The following is a 20482-nucleotide window of genomic DNA, read 5'->3' as shown; positions in this document are numbered from 1 at the left end:
ACAGGGCTCACGAGGACAACCCCGAGGGCTCACCACCCCTATGAGCGACCCGATACGTATTCTGCCCAGATAAGCCCTGACTTTCATCTCATTTGAGGACCAGCTGCAACCTCGAGTTCACATATTCCAGTCCTGCCTACCTGTGACCAGACCTGGTTCTACAGTGGTTTTCAAACCCATTTCTAGAACACGTTGCGCCAGAGCTCATATTTTTAGAAGATATAATTTATTTGCATATTATCTGTGCATCCCTTTAAAAATGAATCCTGTCATGTTTTAAAAGTGAAAAGGTTTTTTCTGGAGGGGGGTGCCCACTCTGTGTGGCTTGTAGGATCTTAGTTCCCTGACCAGGGATCGAACCTGCACCCCCTGCCATGGAAGTGTGGAGTCTTAACCACTGGACCACCAGGGAAGTACCAAAAAGGACTTTAAATGAACTCCCAGGTGTGTTACATGCTAAAGAGAGACCGTCGTTATGGGAAAACATTGTAGCTTGTCAGGCTGGACCATCCACTTACCGAGCAGAGCTGTGCCCTCAGCCATCTCCTCCCCGCGGGCCAGCGCCATCTGTCCTGGGGAGGGGAGGGCAGCCAGGGGCCTGCACCACTGGGGTCCTCCACCAGCCCCCTGGGAGGCCCAGGGAAGGAGCCTGGCCCTCACTGGTCAGTCCCTGTGGCCACGGGGTAGGGGCCGGAACAGCGACATGCACACAGAGAGAGAGTGGGCAGGCCCCTAAGGGTGGAGGCCTGCTCAGCCGTCGGGGCACGTGTGGGTGTGGGGACGAGTGTGACATGAGAGCACACACGCTCAGGCTCCCGTGACCACGGGAACAGCGGCGGTCTCCGCGTGCCACACTCGTGCACGCCGGGGTCTCATTCACACGCTGTCCCTCGAGGGATAGTTCCGGGCCTTATCATTTTCTTCTATAAAATGGGAATAATTACACCCAGGTGGCAAGGACTAGGGACAGTGCGTTGAAAGCGGACGTGCCTGGCCTAAGACAAATGCTCCGGAAGCTGCAGTACTTTCCCACTGGATTCCCACAAGACTGGAGATTAAGGAAATAGAGCATTGAGTCCACAGCCAAAACAACAACACAGGGTTTTAACAAGGCACCGTCACACACAGATCCGCACTGTGGGATCCCGTGGCGCTCGGGGTGCAGTCCACCCCCCTGCCTCCCCTCCCTGGGGCCCTCACGGCTGCTGTTCCCATTCCACGAGGTCAGCAGGACCTCCGAGGGCCCCCAGGGAGATCACTGAAGGACAGCAAAGACTGCAGTTTGGTTCCAAATACTAAATGTAAACAAGACACTGAAAACCAGCTCCTTTCCCGTTTCCTCTAGTTAAGCAGCATGACCACTGACGTCCCGTGAGATGAGCCGCTTGGAGGGAACAAGCATCCTTTGTGCTCTCCAGACTGTCTCCTGCCCACCTCTGTCTGAGCCCACAGGCTCCCGCCCTGCCCAGGCCCATCAGGGCTCCCATCTGGGGAGACAGAAGCAAGTATCGTGTCATCAGAATCCCACCAGCGCCTATGCCAGATGGGGACAGTCACCAGGCAGCAGGGAGGGCTTCCTGGGGGAGGAAGCACGGCCTGGCAAGAGGCGTGACTCTACCGTCTATAAGTCCATGAAGACCCCAGCCGGGGGCCGCACGCGGGGCCCATAGTGCCCGAGGACTCCGCCTCCCCAGCCTTGGGCAGCCCCACCCGGCGCCTGCCACCTGTAAGTTCCGACCTGGTTCTGCTGCCTGCTACCCCTGCAGAACCGGAACCCTCACGGCTCCCCGCCTCCCCGCCTCCCCACCACCTTCCTGGCGCACTGCCTGTCCACTGCACACACGCCCCGTAGCCCTGCCTGTACCCAGGTGGGGCATTTCTCGCAGATTCTGGCCTCAGGGCCCACTTCCCCACAGAGCTGCTGATCACAGCATCTGAGAAGTGCCGGCCTCCCTCCCCAGGGGCAAGGGCTTCTGCCCCCATCCTGGCCCCAGGGCCAGTGCCCAGGAAAACCAACCGGGAGCCTGGAAGAGGGCCTGGCTCTAAGGAGGTTAGGCCCCTGTCTGTGAAGTCAGGTGAGCACCTGCTATGGGGTTGGGGGTGGAGGCACATGAGGCCCTAGCTGGGTGCACCTGCCCTCGATGGGCCCTGGGCTGGTGGCAGGGAGGGGAGGCCCTGCCGTGGGGAGGGCTCCCAGGGTGTGGCTGGGAAGTTAGGAGAGGTCAGACAGCTCAGGCTGAGGGCCTTCGGGCATCACTCCCCTGCTGTCTAGGCAAGAGAATGTAACCTCCCAGAACCTCAGTTTACTGGTCTGTAAAATGGGAAAACAGTAACCACCACCCACGGTCCTCTGGAGAAGGACTCACAGTGGGGGTGGGACGGTGGGTGCGCGAGTCTGCCTCGTGCTGTGTGGCCCTGGGTCTGTAACACGGGGCTTATCACAGCCTCTGCAAAGGGCCGGGGGTGCCAGCTGTGAGGCTGGGGGTGGGGGAGTGGCCTCAGGGCCACAGGCTCCCACCACCACCGTGGTCCAAGAGGCCAGCCCCAGAAGGTCATGCAGGAGCTGGGCATCAAGCAGGGCCCAGTCCAGGAGTGCCCGAGGTCTGCCCCAGGCTGGTCTGTGGGCACACGTCCCACTGTGACCACCTGGAGTCTCTGGTCATCACTATGGTGATCCAGAAGGAACGTTCCCTGCGACACTTGTGGGGAACAGCCAGGGAGCCGCAGCCAACCCCTCGTCACCAGGGACACTCTGCAGAGCCCTGAGGTGCTGCAGAAGTTCTGGGAACCTGCGGCTTCCCCAGACAGGGAGGACAGACAGCAGACACCCTGCCTGATGCCTGCTGTCTTCACTGAGCCATCCTGGCCTGGCAACTGACTGATGGCATGGCCTCAGCCAGCAGCGTGGACCTGGGCTCCGTCAGAGCCACTTCCCCCGTCACAGGCCACAGGCTGTGCTCAGAGGAGGAAGGCCACCCAGGCTGGTCCCCCTGGAGTCCAGAGGCAGGGAGAGCCAGCGGCTCCCAGGTCCATCTCATCCGCCCGGCCACACGCCCCCAGAGGTGGGTCTGTGACACAAGGGGCAGCTCCTCCTCCAGAGCTGGGGAGGGCCTGATGCAATGGTGCCATGTGAGGGAGGGTGGCAGCCCCAGCAGGTGGCCTCCTGTGTTGCTATGGCGACCCCTCCATGGATCCCACAGCTGCCCTGGCAGGTCCTACGCATCCACCAGTCCCTGGCACATCTGCCTCTTCCAGCTTTGTTCACTCATGAGGTTACAGTGTTGCCAGGGCTCAAGGGGGTGGGGGGTATAGCAGAGCTGGGCAGGGCCCCAAAGCAGCTGCTGACACCCACCACCTACATCTAGTAAAGAAATTGAAATTATAGTTAAAAACCTTTCCGTAAAGAAAACTCCAGGCCCAGATGGCTTCACTAACTAATATTTAAGTCAGAAATAATACAAAACCTTCTGGAAAATTGAATAAGTGGGAATGTTCCCCAAGTCATTTGAGGATCTCAGCATTGCTCTGATAGCCAAATCTTAAAAGGACATGACAAAAAAAGGAAAAGTACTGCCCAACACCCCTCACAATCAGATGCAAAGTCCTTAACAAAAGTTTAGCAAATCGAAGCCAACAATACATAAAAAGGATAACACCTAGCGACCAAGTAAGGTTCATCCCAGGAATGCAATGGCTTAACATCTGAATATCAATCAATGTCACTGATCACATTAACAGACTAAAAAATTAAAACCATACGACGATCCCAAAAGATGCAGAAAAAGTACTTGAGAAAAGTCCAGCAAACCGGGAACAGAACTTCCTGAACCTGAAAAAGGGCATCTATGAACATCCTACAGCCAACATCACACTTAATGGTAGATACTGAATGCCTTCCCTCTGAGAACAGGAACAGGGCAAAAATGTCCTGTGTCAACTCTTCTGTTCAACGTTGTACTTGGAGGTCCTCCCCAGGGCAAAAATGTAAGAAAAAGAAGTAAAAGCCATCTAATTAGAAAGGAGACATAAAACTGGTTTTATTCACAGATGACAACATCTGTGTAGAAAATCTGATGAAATCTTCATAAAAACTACCATATCTAATAAAGTGAGTTTAGCAAGGTTGCAGGAGATAAGAGCAATATACAAGAATCAAGTATCTCTATATAAGCGAGGAACAACTGGAAACTGAAATTATAAAGCAATACCATTTACAACAGCATCAAAAATATAAAATACTCAGGGATAAATCTGGCAAAAGATGTGCAAGGCCTCAACAACACAAACTATAAAACTTTGCTGAGAGAAATTAAAGACCTAAATAAATGGAGAAATACACTGTGTTCATGAATTTGAAGATTCAGTATTACTAAAGTGTTAATTTTTCCCTAGTTGATCTATAGATTAAACACAATTCCAAGCAAAGTCCTAGCAGGCTTGTTTTTTTTTTATTTTTTATTTTTTTGGTAGAAATTGACAACCTGGTTCTAAAATTCATGTGAAATACAAAGGACCCAGAAGAGCCAAAACAACTTTGAAAAAACGGAACTAAGTTGTAGATTTATACTACCTGACTTTAAGGCTCATTTTAAAGCTACCATAATCAAGACAGTGTGATGTTGGTGTCAATATAGACAAACAGATCAATGGAACAGACTAGAAAATCCAGAAAGATATGGTCAACTGATTTTTGACAAAGGTGCAAAGGCAAATTCAGTGGAGAAAGGGTAGTCTTCAACAAATGATACTGGAATAATTGGCTATCCTTATGCAAAAACAAAATAAAACTTTGATCCATACCTCACACCATATACAAAATTAACTCATAATGGATCATAGACCTAAAAGTATAAAACTTTTAGAAGAAACAGAAGAAAAATCTTTGTGACTTTAGGTTATGAAAATAACCCTTAGATATGACTTCAAAATCACAATCCATGAAAGAAAAATGGATACATTGGACTTCCTCAAAATTAAGAAATTTTCCTCTTCGAAAGATACTCTTAGAATGAAAAGACAAGCCATAGACTGGGAGAAACGATCTGCAAATTATGTATCTGATAAAGGACTTGTATACAGTATAAATAAAGCACTCTCAAAACTCAATAAGGACACAACACAATGACAAGAAACAGCAAAAGATCTGAATAGACACTTCACCAAAGAGTATAGGCCGATGGTAGGTGAACACATGAAAAGGCGCTCAATGTCGTTAAGTCCTTAAGGAAATGCACATGAAAACTGCAATGAGACACTACTCACACCCCTGGAACAGCTAAAGGTAAGAAGCCTGACCATGCTGAGGGCCGGCAAGGCTGTGGAGGAACTGGAACCCTCATACACTGCAGTTTATCGTACGACAACGAAATTTCCATAAACCTGTTTAAAACAACTTCAAAATACCAGACTGCGTTCTCACGGTGCTTACATGCCACTGCCTCGGATGCTGGACCTTCCTCCCAGAAAAACGTCACCTGCCCTGCTGCCCTCCAAAGCTCTCTGGGGTTCCCCACCCCTACCTCCTCTTGCCCCCTCTGCTCCTTCTGGCACCTGGGCCCCTCTATTCAGGTCTCAGTGAAGTCACTGCCAGGGCAGGTGCTCACTGAAGGAGCCGCCCTGCACCCAGCCGGCACTCTGCGTCTTAGGAGTCACGTTTATCTTCTCTGGGACCAGGGGCCTCGAAGGCCAGCGCTGGGTGGGATCACGAGGTGGGGCGGGTACGCTGCGGGGGGGGGGAGCCGGGCCAGGAGCTGTCCTGGGTGCCGGGCTCAGCGCCCCTGCACCTGCCTCCCCCACCCAAAACAGTGGCCGCTGCCCCGGCCAAGCCGTCCTCCCGGCCCAGAACACAGCAGCTCAACACCCAGCTGTGAGTTAGTTAGAAAGACTCCAGACGCTGGGGAGGCCCGTCTAGGAGGAGGGCAGCACCCCTCCCAGGACCCCCAGACCCAGCCCTGCCCTCTGACCCCAAGCCGGTACTCAGCCTGGCTTCTTTCTCACCCCGCGGGAGCCCCGTCACTCGTTAACGGTTGATCTGATGACAGCCATTAGGCCTAATCTGTTTTTCAAGCATCTCATTAATTCCAAGTTCTCCTCTATTTTTAAACCGCTCAGTCATTCTCGTTTTTCCTTCCTGGGGCAGGACGTGGGTGGGAAACCCCGGGGCTCCGCGTGGCAGCCGGGACACCTGCCATGGGGACAACGGCTTGCGCCCACTGCCCGGCCCCAGAGAGGCTGTGGCGACACAGCCGTGATGTGTCCACCCCGACACCGGGCGGGGGTGGGGCAGGAGCTGGTGCCCAGGGTCACACAGCCACCAGGAAGGGGTTAGGGTTAGATCCAGCCCCACCCTGTCCCCGCATCCCGGAGGTGGTCCCCTGCGGAGCCCCCAGCGGCCCCCAGCAACGGGGCAGTCCTGAGTCTCGGCTCACTGAGCAGTCAGTGAGTCCAGGCAGTGCTCTGTCCCTGTCACTCCCATGCCTTGGTTCACACCCCCTTTCCCTTGGGGGTGCCAGCTCAGGACGCGCGCCCCAGGACACCCCACACAGTCCTGACGGCCAGCACCAGAGGTTGTGGGTGTTGATCATACACTGGAAAAGGATGCACATCCTTCCAGGCCATGGAGGCTGGTGGACAGCAGTGGCCCTGGGACAGGGCAGGGGCTGACCGGCCCCTGACTCCATCTGCTGGAGGGAAAGTGGATTCAGTGAAGTGCGGACAGAGCAGGTCAGAAGTGCAGCCCTGGGCCTCTGGGAACGCTTCCCAGTGACAGAGACTCACTCATCACATGCTGCTCGAGGAAGCTCAACCGTGCCAGTGCATCCGGCCTCCCGCCGGCTGGGCAGCAAGGCCGGGCTGAGGCCCACAGGCACTCGTGGTGCAGCCTGGAGGGACCCAGGAGGATCCCAGCAGCCCCCTCCGTACAGGGAAGCAGGCAGTGGCCTTGGGGGCCCAGAGCCCTGCTCCAAGGAACAGAGGATGTGGCCTCCTCTCTGTAGCCCCAGCTGCTCGGGGCTGGACCCAGGGTATCCCCAGGTCCCTGGGGTCCCCGCCCCGGCAAAGCGCAGTGGAGCCTGCGTGGAAGCGCCGGAGGGCTGCGGCTAGCAGGAAGGCGGGGCGTCCACCGGAGTCGGAGCCAGGTGGGCAAAGAGCAAAGTCGGCGAAGCACAGAGCTGTCGGCCCAGGACTAACTAAGGAACGCTGCAACGTCTGCGACCACCCTGTCCAGCTGCCATCCCACCCGTGGGGAGTGAGAAAGTGGAGGTGAGGCCAGGAAGCAGTGAGACCGGTGATGGGGCAGCGAGGCGGCTCAGGACTGGGAGCGGCGAAGGCTGAGGCAAGTCCCAGCCCCGAACAGCAGCGGTGAGTAAGGGCCAGGGTGGGGGAGACGCGGAGGAGACACAAGGAACAGAGGCACGCGCTAGCAAGAGGCCCCTTGGCCCTCCTCAAGTGGCCGCCAGCCCACGGGCGCCCTTCCTCCCCTGGACCCCCTCCCGCTGCGTTCGCGCCACAGGAACACACGCTCCAGTGCCACGCCCCCAGGCAGGCGAGGGAGCACCGCGTGTCGGAAAGGGCCCTCGAGGGGATGTCCCCAAGGTCCACCCTTTGCCATTACCACCACGCTCAGCAAGGAAGGAGCGCGTGGTCGGGGCACAGGTCACCAGTTTAAGGGCAGAAGCTCAGAGGCCTGTGCCCTTCCAGGTTCCTTTCATTCTAACCAAAACGACAGCCAGGGAGGCCCACCGAGTGGGGAGGCAAAGGCACCGCCAGCCGTGGAGCTGAGTAACACAGAGCAGGCCCAGCCCGCCGCTGGCACAAGCGGTGACGGTTCCTGAGCCCTGAGCCAGGGCCCGGGGTGGGCCGGCCCATGCGTCACGATGGCCCTCGGCCCCGGCCCCCTGGCCCCCTCCAGTGGCCGGAGACAGCCTCAGGAGGCAAGCCGGCCCGGGCCTCTCACTACGCACCAGGGCAGAGCAAAGGAGGAGACCCTGGGACCCCAGGAGGCAGTGAGGGGAATGTCCCCCGGCACCGCAGACCCACTGGAGGGAAAGAGGGGCAGAGGACCCAAGTCTCTAGAATACTCATGAATTTGATTACACAGAACATAACTGAAGACACGTCAACAAATGAGACCAAAGGGCAAATAACAACTTGGGGAAAGCGACCTGCAACAAAGACACCAGGCAGAAGGAACATTTCCAAGGCAGCAAGAAAGACACGAAAACCCAACTGGAAAACAAGCAAGAGACAGGCAGGGTCAATTTGCAGAAGAATCAGGAGGAAATGCCCAGGGACACCATCACCAGAGAAACACAAAGCAGAGCAGGGAACTCCACCTTGCTTCCCAGGTGAGTCAGTGCCCACAGTGCTGCCGGGGAGGGGGGGGTGTGGGGTGTGGGGTGTGGGGGTGTGGGGGTGGGGGTTTGGGGGTTGTGCGGTGAGGGGGTGTGGGGTGTTGGGGTATGGGTGTGGGTGTGGGGTGTGGGTGTGGGGGGGTGTGGGGGTGGGGGGTGTGGTGTGGATGTGGGGTGTGGGGGTGTGTGGGTGTGGGGGGTGTAGTGTGGGCGTGGGTGTGGGGGTGTGGGGGGGTGAGGGGGGTGTGGGGGTGTGGGATGTGGGGGTGTGGGGGTGTGGGATGTGGGGGTGTGGGGTGTGGGATGTGGGGGTGTGGGGGTGTGTGGGGGTGAGGGGGTGTGGGGTGTGGGGTGGGGGTGTGGGGGGTGTGGGGTGTGGGGGGTGTGGGGGGGTGTGGTGGGGGTATGGGGGGTGTGGCAGGTGTGGGGTGTGGGGTGTGGGAGTGTGGGGGCTGTGGTGGGGGTGTGGGGGGTGTGGTGGGGGTATGGGGGGTGTGGCAGGTGTGGGGTGTGGGGTGTGGGGTGTGGGAGTGTGGGGGCTGTGGTGGGGGTGTGGGGGGTGTGGCAGGTGTGGGGTGTGGGGGGTGTGGTGGGGGTGTGGGGTGTGGTGGGGTGTAGGTGTGGGTGTGGGGGTGTGGGGTGTGGTGGGGTGTGGGTGTGTGGTGTGGGGGTGTGGAGTGGCTGTGTGGGTGTGGGCGGTGTGTGGGGGTGTGGGGGTGTGGTGGGGGTGTGGGGCTGTGGCAGGTGTGGGGTGTGGGGTGTGGGGGTGGGGGTGGGGGGTGGCTGTGTGGGGGTGTGTGGGGGTGTGGGGGTGTGGTGGGGGTGTGGGGCTGTGGCAGGTGTGGGGTGTGGGGTGTGGGTGTGGGGTGTGTGGTGTGGGGGTGGGGGTGGGGGGTGGGGGTGGGGGTGTGGTGGGGGTGTGGGGGTGTGGTGGGGGTGTGGGGGTGGGGGGTGGCTGTGTGGGTGTGGGCGGTGTGTGGGGGTGGGGGTAGGGGGGCGGTTTACTGCTGAGGAAGGGAGCGTGACGGCAAGGGTCATGCCTTTGTCGGGGCGACTCTACTCCTAAGGGTGGATTCCCAGAGACAGACACAAAACCGTAAGGAGAGGGGCCACAAGGCTAATTGACAAAATACGGAAACGGGAAAACGTACAGCAGGTTAGCGTTAAGTCCTACGAATACTGTGTTTTAATGAATTTTGCAGATAAATGATCATTAAATAATATTCAGCGAAAAAATAACAAAACTGCTCATCAGATTTGGAATGGTTTTTATTTCCTTCTTTTACTCTTCTTTATGTTTTCATAAGTTTCTACAATGAGTGGGGACAATTGTAATTAGAAAACAGCAAGAGTCAGTGTTATTTTTTCAAGAAGGTTGGAAACTCACTTTAGTAAAAGCCCCAAGAGGGGGCGAGTTTCCGTCCTCTAGACAAGTGAGCTCTCCTGCCAGCCTCGAGAGTGCACAGTTCTGATTGATGAGGTGAGTCTAGGCAAAAAACAGGAAGCTTTTAAAAATGCTAAGTTTTCCCCAAAAAAGGTTAATCTTCAAGCACTGAAAAGGTAAGAAAGAAAAGATCTGAAGGACACTGGGTTCTGAAACATTTTGCCCACGACTGTGCTGGGGCGATGTCCCCTACCCCGGGCAACAGCACGGCTGGAACCGGCCTGCGTGCAGCGGCTGAAGACAGGGCCTGGGGGAACGTGCAGGGCTCTTCCCGCCCGGGCCCTTGCTCCAGGACCCACCTCCGGCCTGCGCCGTACCCCCGGCAGCCCCGTCCTTCCACCCGGAGGCTGTGCGCTGCTTGTGTGGGAGGTGACACTCCAGGCGTCCTCGGGGAACGTGGCCCCAAAAGCAGACTCGTGGTCGCGGCTTGGTGCGTCTCCTTCATGGCACCCGACTCAAAGGTGGCACAGAGGTCTGAGGCTGCACCCGTCTGACTCACGCACGGGGCCACACATGCGGTGACTCCTACTCCCGCGCATGGCAGGGGCCACAGGGGGACCTGCTGGACAGGCAGCCTCATGGTCAGCTCAGGATGTTGGCTCGTCACGGCCGAGTGATGACCAAGCACGTCACCAGACAGACGGGCTCTCGCTCAGGCAGGTCAAGGGTGATGCCAGCCCCTCTAGGCTCTTCGAGCCACGGCGGGTGCCAGCCTCTCCGGGGTCCGTCTCTCCGTCTGCCAGGGGCGGGGGGTCACTTGCACCGACACAAGACTGGCTGTGTTCATGGGAGGCTGCGCACAGATGATACTAACAACGCCAACAGACGCCCGGGATCTCGCCTTCCGAGTTCTGGTGAACTTGCTGCCTGTGTGAGGCTGGTCTTCTGTGTCTGTCTGTTTCAACAGGCTGCTTTTGCCCCTCCATTCGTGTTAGATCGCGCTCTGCAAGGTTGGGCCGCCTCCCCCGCACCCTGCTCAGCCACCCAGGAACCCACGTGCGAGGTGAAGGAATGACGCTCCCCATGTCTGCGTGGCCCGCGGAGGGCACGGGCGCCACCTGCTGACCCGATTCTCAGCTGCTCCTGGCGCAGTGCTGGGCCCCGGGCGCCGCTGTCCACGGTCCTGGCCCAAAGGCCTGGCTGCCCTGATTCCCCTGGCCACCCTCAGACCCTCTGCACCTTCTGGAAATGCTTCCCTGGGAGATGGGAGCGTCCCCCGAGGCCTCCATGGAGGCTGTTTCCTTTTCTCAGCTCAGCTTCTGCATTTGTGCTAAGCCAGAGGAGGCCTGGGAAGCTGCCGGCCTGACGTGAACAAGCAGTGTCCACGGCGGGACACGTCAGGATAGCAGGAGGGGGTTCCAGACAGAGTAAGTGTCCACTGACTGTCACCTGGACACAGCAAGAAAAGGGGGGCAGGTCAAAAGCTGAAAAGTCCATGTATCTGGTCAAAGAATTTGTGATGGCTTCATATCAGCCTCGTAGGAAAATGATCCACTTACCAATCAACTCTGGGCCACTGAGTTGGAGGCCCTGAGGGAGGAAGCCGCTCCTTAGGTTGTGGACAATAATTCACGCCACTGGACATTATGATGTTGGGCTTGAACCTAAAAAATGGCCTCATCACAAAGAGCTGCTCATTGGGACTTCCCTGGTGGCCCAGTGGTTAAGAATCCACCTTCAAATGCAGGGGACGCAGGTTCGATCCCTGGTCAGGGAGCTAAGATCCCACACACCATGGGGCAACTAAGCCCGTGTGCTGCAACTACTGAGCCTGCACGCTCTGGACCCACGTGCCACAACTAGAGAGAAGCCCACTCGCCGCAACGAAAGATCCCGCGTGCTGCAAGGAAGATGCCGCGTCCCACAACTAAGACCCGATGCAGCCAAACAAATAAATAAATAAATAATTTTTAAAAATAGCTGCTCATCGCAGCGCCGTCTGTAAGAGCAAGACTGGAAACAGCCACGAGGCAGGTGGCAGGGCCTGGCTGCACGGTGGTCCAGCCACACAGTGTGGTCCCACGTGGCTGAAACTGACGGTGGAGACATCTCTAGAAACTATCATGGACAGGCCACAGGCCTTCAGGCTAGCAGGTCAGGAAAGCAAGGCAGAGAAGGACGAGGTCCTCTGCCAAAGAATGGGAGCGGAAAACGTGCCCATGTGTGTGTCCGTGTGTGTATGCCCGTGTGTGTGTGTGTGTACATCCTTGCTTCTACTTTTTAAATTGAAGGATAAATTATAAAAAATTGGAAAACTGTAACTTTAGCAGCGGAGGAGAATAAGGTAGAAAGACAGATTTCTCTAGATATATCTTATTTTGTAGATTTGGCCGGGAACCATGCAAATTTTTCACATAATCATAAAATTAAATTACATGCAAGTGGAAATCTCTATACAGCTCATGCTAAATGGAACAAATTAACCTGCTGTGGGTAAAACTTGGGCATGACCTCAGAAACAGAATGATTTCAAGTGAGTTGAAAGCAGTCACTCAGCTGTATATTCTAGTGGGATATGCCTGAAGATCAAGAGAACTGTTAAAAAAATCTTAGATGATGACAAGTATTTGTGAGGATGTGGAGAAACAGGAGCCTCGCACGTGACCAGGGAACGAAAACTGCCGGTGACAGCTCCTCAGAACGTAGAGGCACCGTGTGAAGCACTAATTCTCTCCTAGAGACACCCAAAGAACTGAAAACTCACAGCCACACAAAAACCTGTACACAGATGTTCACAGCAGCATTACTCAATGATAACCGAAAAGTGGAAACGACACACCCGCCCATCGACAGATGAACCAAATGTGGTCCATCCGTACAGTGGAATATTACTCAGCCACAGAAAGGAAGTCCTGACACCTGCATGAAGGTGGGTGAACCTTGAAAACACGATGCTCAGCAAAAGAAGCCGGACACACAAGGTCACATAATGAGTGATTCTACTTCTATGAAACGTCCAGAACAGGCAAGTTCACGGAGCCAGAAAGTAGATTCGCGGCTGCAAGGGGCTGGGGAGTACCTACAGAACCCACATAGAAAAGGCTGCAGCGGAGCCTCAAAGTTCAGCTCGAGAAGAAAGAGCGGCCCTGAACCCCACGGGCTCCCGGCCAGCCCCTGCCCACTGCTGCGGGAGCTGGCCACACGCTGCTCCAGGAAGAAGGCGGCAGTGGCTGCACAGGCCTGCAAGGCGTCTGCCCCTGCACCCAGGTGGCCCCTCCCTGCTGACCTCTGTGCACAGCTCCCATGGCTGCGGGCAGGGGCCTGTCCAGCCTCCGGGCTGAGCCCCCTCCTCTCTCCATCCTCCCACCTCCCTTCGCACACAGTGAAGCCAGGATGGGAGCCTGCGAGACAGGGTCTGGTGAGAGGGCAGTGCAACAGCCGCGTGTGAGGCCCCGAGGCTGAGCCCGGCTCCTCCTTTCCCACGTCCAGGATGGGAGCCAGGGGCATGTGGCGGGCACCGGGGCAGTGCTGGCTGAATCTGCTTCATTCAGGACAAGCCCCGGGTGTGGGGTGGGGGAGGAAGAGCTGCCGTGAGCCAGATGTGTAGGAGCCAGGGTGTCACAGAGCCCTGCCCGCTCAGCTGCCTCTGGGGGAGAGAACAGGGTCCTGCGGGCACTGCCCGAGAATCTGCCCCAGGGTGGTCTCGGGATCCCACCGCTGCCCCTGGGGCAGGGCTGAGGGTCTCTGTGGCTAACCGCGGCCCACGGGAGCTGCCACGAGGGGTCAGGTGGGTGCTGGGGCCCAGCCCCGGCCGGTCCGCACACGCCGGTCACACCACAGCAGTGAGAAGGGGCGAACCGAGGGCCCGAAGCTGCGCCCACTCACCTGAAGGTGCCCATCACGCCAGAAACGGGGCGGTTGGGGCTACGAGGGGCGCTTCTCGGTTGGATGTGGCAACTGGGTCCAGGAGGGCCTGACCAGCAGCTAAACCGACTAGAGGTGAGTCCAGGGGCCAGAGCGGCTCTTACCTGGAGCCCGGCAGGTGCTGGGCCTCCTCCCCGGCCGCCCCTCCACGCCGACTCTCCTCCCCGGCCTCCGAGGGCTGCCGGGCCTCAGCCTCCTTTTGCTCACTCGCTCCGCCGCCCCCTCCAGGCAGCCCGTCTGCCGCGTCCACCTGGGGCCCTGAGGTGTGTGCCAGGCACTTGTCGGAAGTGGGGGCTTTGGGCTCCTGCCCGCCGGGGGCGTCTTCGGAGGGCCCGGGGTCTGGGACGCCCAGCGCCGTGGGCAAGGCCTCCGGGGCGGGCCGGACCTCCAGCAGTCCCGCGGCCGAGCCCTTGGCGCAGGCCTTGGCGGAGCCCACGTAAGAGGAGCGGATGACGCTTCCCGAGCCGCACTTGCCGCGCAGGCTCTCCGCCGCGTCCTCCCTGCTGCCCGCGCAGCCCCTACAGCACACGCAGGAGTTCAGAAGGCTGTTGGCGGCCGTGGCGCTGAGTTTGTGGGGGCCGCCCTCCGTCCCCTCGGCCGCCGGCTCCCCCGGGGAGACGCCGTTTCCCAGGACTTCTGGGTTGGCGAGGGCAGAGTCCAGGGAGCTGGGCGACTTGGGGTTGAAGATGACCGTGGCCGAGAGCTTCATGCCCCCCGTCCGGTGGGCGATCAGCTCGGCCGTCTGGGCGTCCTCCGCACTCGCCTCCCAGCCATCCAGCTGCGGCTGGGAGTCCGGGCAGCTGCAGGAGCCAGGGCCCACTGCCCGCGTCTGGTCGCCCTGCACGCCGCTGCTGCCGCTCAGGTCCTCCGGCTCGGCCGCGGCGGCTGCTCCGGCCCCCGCCCCTCGGCTCTCCCCGCCCCGCCCTCTCTCCTGGGGGCCGCCCGCCCGCCCACACCGGCCGCCCGGGGGCTCTGCCGCCCCGTCCACATCCTCCATGAAGAACACCCTCCCCTCCTCCTCGTCGCTGCCCGGCGGCAGCCGTGGTCCGCCCGGGGATGCCTGCCCGAGGGCACCGCGCTCGGCGCCCGGCCCGTGCGCGGGGGACTGGCAGGCATTGGGCGGGGACAGGAGAGAGGACATCGCGTCCCCAGCCCTGTGCACCATGCGGCTGAGCTGCTCCAGCTCCTGGTCGTCGTCCTGCACGGAGCACGCCAGCTCCGCCTCTGCGTGCCTGGGCTCCGCCGGGCCGAGGGGTGCGGGCAGGGCGGGCTCCAGGGCAGGGGGCACCGGGGTGTCCGCCCGGATGGGGAACTCCACGTCTTGGGAAATACAGAGGTTCCGTTCCAGCGTGTGAAGCTCCTCCTCGGTCAGGGTCCGCAGCAAATCCCTACAAGCGTCAAGACAGAAAGGAAGAGTGTGGGTCCCAGAGGCCACACCAGCCCCCAGGCCGAGTGGGCTGGCACCAGCAGGAGAGCAACACGGTGTCCACTGCCTGCAATTAACCTCCCACCACGTCGCTTCCTCCACCAAAAGAGGTGCGTCTCCAGGGGTCCCCCGGGCCGCGGGTCAGGACAACAGCCGTGTGGGTGGCTGACGGTGATTCTAGAATGTGCCCTTGCTTAAAAATGAGACTCTGAACTCTCTTGCTGAAAACCCTGATTCTTCGTGATAATATGTTAATAAATTAATAAAAATTGTATTAATAAAATTATAAATTAATAAATCAATTAAAACTTTCAGGAGTGAAAGGATATATATTGGTTTATATATAGATTTTAATCCTTTGCTTCAACAAATATTACTGAGCACTGCCTATGTGCCAGGCCCTGGGTGACACACAGGAAGACTGGCATGGTCCCTGCTGAGCAGATTCCGTAGGAAGAGACAGATAATAAATATTTACGAGGGAAGACTTAAGTACAATAATGACCACAGCAGCCAAGGAAGGAGCCACCAGAAGGGGGCACAGCAGGGCGCCTTCCCTGGGGGGAGCGGCATTGAACCGACACCCAAGGTGGAGTGACTCTAATGACAACGACGGGGATGCGCCCAAAGTGGGTCCCACAGGCCGGTGTATGCTGCTCTCCACCGGGAAGAGCTCAGGCCTGAGGTCTCAGCGCCTGGTTCAACATCCCAGAGCAGTCGGGGAAACAACGTGGAATGGTGCGCTTCTCAGAACCGCTCAGCTGTGGATCTTCATAAACTGAACACACCCTGCAAACAGCACCCCGATCAGGAAATACAGCGCTACCTGGGCTCCCAGGCGCCCCCCACGTGCCTTCCTGGTCACTCCTCGCCGTGACCACGATCCCGACTACCGCAGCGGTGGTCTCCCCTGCTCTCCTTCTCTAGATAGACGGCAATCTGCGGTCTGCACTCCTCCGTGGCAGGCATGTTTGCCAGTGCTATGTTTGTGCAGAGGTGCCAGATGAAACACAGGACACCCAGTTAGACTGGAATTTCAGATAAACAGCAAATACTTTTTAGAGTAAGTATGTCCAAAATGGCCCCCACTGGGGACATATTTACACTAACAAAGTATTATCGTTTATCTGAAATCTAAATGCACACTTTTTTTTAAACCTTTATGTGCAATTACATTTTATTTTTCCTATGCCTTTGTTTTTTTTTTTTTTTTTTTTTTTTGGGTGCTCGGCTTGTGGGATCTTAGTTCCCCCTGACCAGGGATTGAACTTGCACCCTTGGCAGCCGAAGTGCAGAGTCCTAACCACTGGACCACCAGAGAACTCCCCTTAATCGCATATTCTGTTTCCCTTTGCCAGCTCTTGACAACCCTCTCTGGTGAGATTCACGGTCGTTGTAGATCATTCCGTCTCCTGGTGGAAACGCATCACAGTTCACCTCTGAAGCTGTTCCACCCCAGAGGGGCCCTGGCTGCCAGGGACCCACATCTTTGAGCCCCTGTCCTGGGGAGCATGGGGTGTGTTTCTGCAAGCACGCGTGCTGAGTGCTGGTGAGGGGTGTGTCCCCGCCGACAGCCCACAGGGTCCGCTGACAGTTCTGCATGCCCCACACCCTCACGGGCACTTGCACTTTTCCACTTCATCGTCTCTGGTGAGGGTGCAGTGATATCTCGTCGTGGTTTTAAACTGCTTTATCCTGCTCATTCAGGAGGTCGTGCACCCATTTATACGCTGATGGACCGTTAGACAGCCTCTCTGAAGTGCCTGTTCAGGACTTCCACCCATTTTTTATTGGGTTAACTGTCTGTTTCTTACCGACTGACAGGAGTTCTTTATGTATTGTGGATCTGAGTTCTTTATTGGATGTTGTGTCCAACTCTGTGGCCTTTTCACTCTCTCAAAGGTATCTTTTGACAAACTGAAGTTTTAAATTCCAGTAAAGTTCAAAATGTCATTTTATTCTGTGATTAGCGCTTCTGTGCCCTGGTGAAGAAATCTTTGCCTACTCCAAGATCACAAAGATGTACTCGACTTCTCCCTCTGAAAACGTTCTTTTCCTTTCCACGTTTGTATCTGCAGTCTACCTAGAAGTGACGTTTTCATAGGAGTGCATTACAGGTCTTTCTCCTCATATGGATACTTGCTGATTCAGCCATTCATTGGAAAAAGCCAACCATTCTCCACTGTTGTGCTCTGTCACCTCTGTCATGAATCATGCGTTGGTCGCACCAGACCCTCTGTTCCGTTGAACGCCCCGTGCACTACATCTCTGCCAGCACGACTACAGCTATATGGCAGGAAGTGTCTCCGGCCCTGCTCACTTTTTTAATGAAGCACACCCAGCAGAAATGCACACATACGTTCACAAGCTCGGTCACACCAGCACCGTCTGGAAACTACCCAAAAACCATGAAGAGCAGAACAGATCAATAATATTCGTCTTCTTTGTCCTTTTTCTCCAGCAATCTTTTTCTTCTTGGCTGTTCTAGGCCCCTTGCCTTTCTATAGGAATTTTAGAATTAGTTTGTCAATTTCTGCAAAAGAAAAAACCTCCTGGGATTTTGATTGAGGTTGCATTGAATTCATAGATTAATTTGAGAATCACTGATATCTTCTCAATATTAAGTTTTCCACTCCCTGAATATGGAATAGCTATTTATTTAGGTATTTAAAATTTTGTATCAAAAACATTTTGTAACTTTCAGTGGGGTTCTTAGACATCTCAGATTTATGCTAATTAATATTTATTGACACCACTGTAGATGATATTTAAATTTTTTTATCGTGATAAAATACTTACAAAATTTACCATCTTAACCATTTTAAGTGACAGTTCAGTGGCATTAAGTACATTCATATTGCGGTGCAGCCGTCACCACCATCCGTCCCTGTAACAATTTCATCTTGTCCTCATGAAACAGTAACTCCCTGTTCTCCCCTCCCCCAGCCCCTGGCAACCACAGTTACGCCTTTTGTCTCTATGATTTTGAGGACTCCAGGGACCTCATGTAATTGGAACCATACATTAGCTGTCTTTTTGTGGCTGGCTTATTTCATTTAGCACGTCCACAAAGTTCATCCACATTGCAGCACGCGTCAGGATTTCCTTCCTTTTTAAGGCTGAATAATATCCCAGCGTATGGCTGGACCATGTTTTGCTTACCCATCCATCCGTCAACAGCGGCTCCCATGTCTTAGCTGTTGTTAACGACGCTACTATGAATACGAGTGCACAAATACCTCTTCAAGATGCTTCTTTCCATTCTTTTCGGTATAAATCCAGAAGTGGAACTGCCGGATCATACGGTAGTTCTATTTTAATTTTTTGAGGAACCTCCACAGCAGCTGCACCATTTTACATTCCCACCAACAGTGCACAAGAGTTCCAATTTCTCCATATCCTCCCCAGCGCTTGTCTTCTGTTTCTTTGATAGCAGCCTCCCTCGTGGCTGTGAGGTGGTGTCTCATTGTGGTTTTGATTTGCGTTTCCCTGACGATCGTGATGCTGAGCATCTTTTCACGTGCTGGGGGCCATTCACGTGTCTTCTCTGGAGACGTGTCTATTCAAGGTGTCTATTGCCCACGTGCATCAGGTCATTAGGCTTTTTGTTGTTGAGTTTTAGGAGTTCTCTATATAGTCTAGATACTAACCCCTCAGCAGATACACGATACGCAGATATTTTCTCCCATTCTATGGGTTGCCTTTTTACTCTATTGTAGTGTTTTGTTTTGTTTTTTTTTTTCTTTTTTTTGCGGTACTTGGGCCTCTCACTGTTGTGGCCTCTCCCGTTGCAGAACACAGGCTCCAGACGTGCAGGCTCAGCGGCCATGGCTCACGGGTCCAGCCGGTCCTCGGCATGTGGGATCTTCCCAGACCGGGGCACGAACCTGCGTCCCTTGCAACGGCAGGTGGACTCAACCACTGCGCCACCAGGGAAGCCCCTATTGTAGTGTTTTTTGATGGACAAAATTTTGAAATTTTCACAAAGCTCTATTTGTCTATTTTTTTCTTCTGTTACCTGTGCCTTTGGTGTTACATCGAAGAAGTCACTGCCAAAATGCAATCTCATGAAGCTTTTGTCCTATGTTTTCTTCTAAGAGTTTTATAGTTTTAACTCTTACATTTAGGTCCTTGATTAATTTTGAGTTAATTCATATTTATATGGTGTTAGGTAAGGGTCCAACTTCATATGTGTGTACATATGTGTGTATCTCTTATCAGATTAAGGAAATTCCCTTCTATTTCTAATTTGCTAAGAGATGTTTTCATCATAAAATAGGCATTAATCTTTCAAATTATTTTTCTGTAACTTTCAAAATGATTTGCTTTTTCTTCCTTTTTAAAAAATTAATACAGAAAAACTGATTTTCAAATGTTAAACTATGATGTATATAATTTAAACTCCACAAGACAATTACTGTTTTGTACAGCGCAGATTCATTTATGTTCACTCACATCAGGGTCTTAAGTCTCTCCTGTGCTTCCACATTCCCATCTGAGATTTTTTTCCTTTGCAGGAAGAATTCCAATTAGTTTTTCTTTATGTGCAATCTGCTCATAACCAATTTCTTCAGCTTCGTGTTTCTGAATAACCCACTATATCACCTGCATTTTTTTTTTTTTTTTTTTTGCAGTACGCGGGGCTCTCACTGTTGTGGCCTCTCCCGTCGCGGAGCACAGGCTCCGGACGCGCAGGCTCAGTGGCCATGGCTCATGGGCCCAGCCGCTCCATGGCATGTGGGATCTTCCCGGACCGGGGTACTAACCCGTGTGCCCTGCATCGGCAGGCGGACTCCCAACCACTGCGCCACCGGGGAAGCCCCAACTGCATTTTTGAAGGGTATTTTTCCTGGTTGTAAAATCCTGACTGGCAGCTATTTTCTTTCAGCACTTTATTATATTTTTTAAAATATTTACTTATTTATTTTGGCTGCGCCAGGTTGTGGCACGAGGGGTCCTCGTTGCCACATGTGGGATCTTCGTTGCGGCATGTGGGATCTTCTTAGTTGTGGCATAGGGGATCTTTAGTTGCAACATGGGGGATCTTTAGTTGTGGCGTGCAGGATCTTTTAGTTGTGGCATGCATGCAGGACTTAGTTCCCCGACCAGGGATCGAACCCGGGTCCCCTGCATTGGGAGTGCAGAGTCCCAACCACTGGACCACCAGGGAAGTCCCGCTTTCAGCACTTTAAATATATATCATTTCATTGCCTTCTGGCTTTCATCGTTTTTGAGAAGACAGCTGTTGATGTACACTCTTTTCAAAGTAATATGTCCTTTTCCTCTAGCTGTGTTTAAGGTTTTTTCTTTGTTTTCAGCAATTTTACTGTGATATACCCAGATGTGTTTTGTGTTCATCTTGCTTGTAGTTTTCTTTAACAGTCTCCTGAATCTGTG

The 20482-nt window shown here is 54.9% G+C and overlaps 1 protein-coding gene across 3 annotated transcripts in view; it reads right to left on the bottom strand.

The window, feature by feature from the left end:
* The window catches only part of ZFYVE28 (zinc finger FYVE-type containing 28), a 63577-nt gene that overhangs the window by 18277 nt on the left and 24818 nt on the right, over nucleotides 1–20482 (bottom strand). For 2 of the 3 annotated variants that reach the window (XM_065877559.1, XM_065877560.1), the window contains one exon: nucleotides 13764–15047. In XM_065877559.1, coding sequence (XP_065733631.1) covers nucleotides 13764–15047 — 1284 coding nt within the window. Of the gene's footprint in view, nucleotides 1–2637; nucleotides 2666–2942; nucleotides 2953–7761; nucleotides 7776–13763; nucleotides 15048–20482 lie in introns of all 3 variants that reach the window. The other variant, XM_065877558.1, reaches the window with a different exon arrangement.

Source organism: Phocoena phocoena, chromosome 5, assembly GCF_963924675.1.
Source record: "Phocoena phocoena chromosome 5, mPhoPho1.1, whole genome shotgun sequence".
In the NCBI taxonomy this organism is placed as follows: domain Eukaryota; kingdom Metazoa; phylum Chordata; class Mammalia; order Artiodactyla; family Phocoenidae; genus Phocoena; species Phocoena phocoena.
This window is presented reverse-complemented; position numbering and strand designations above follow the sequence as displayed.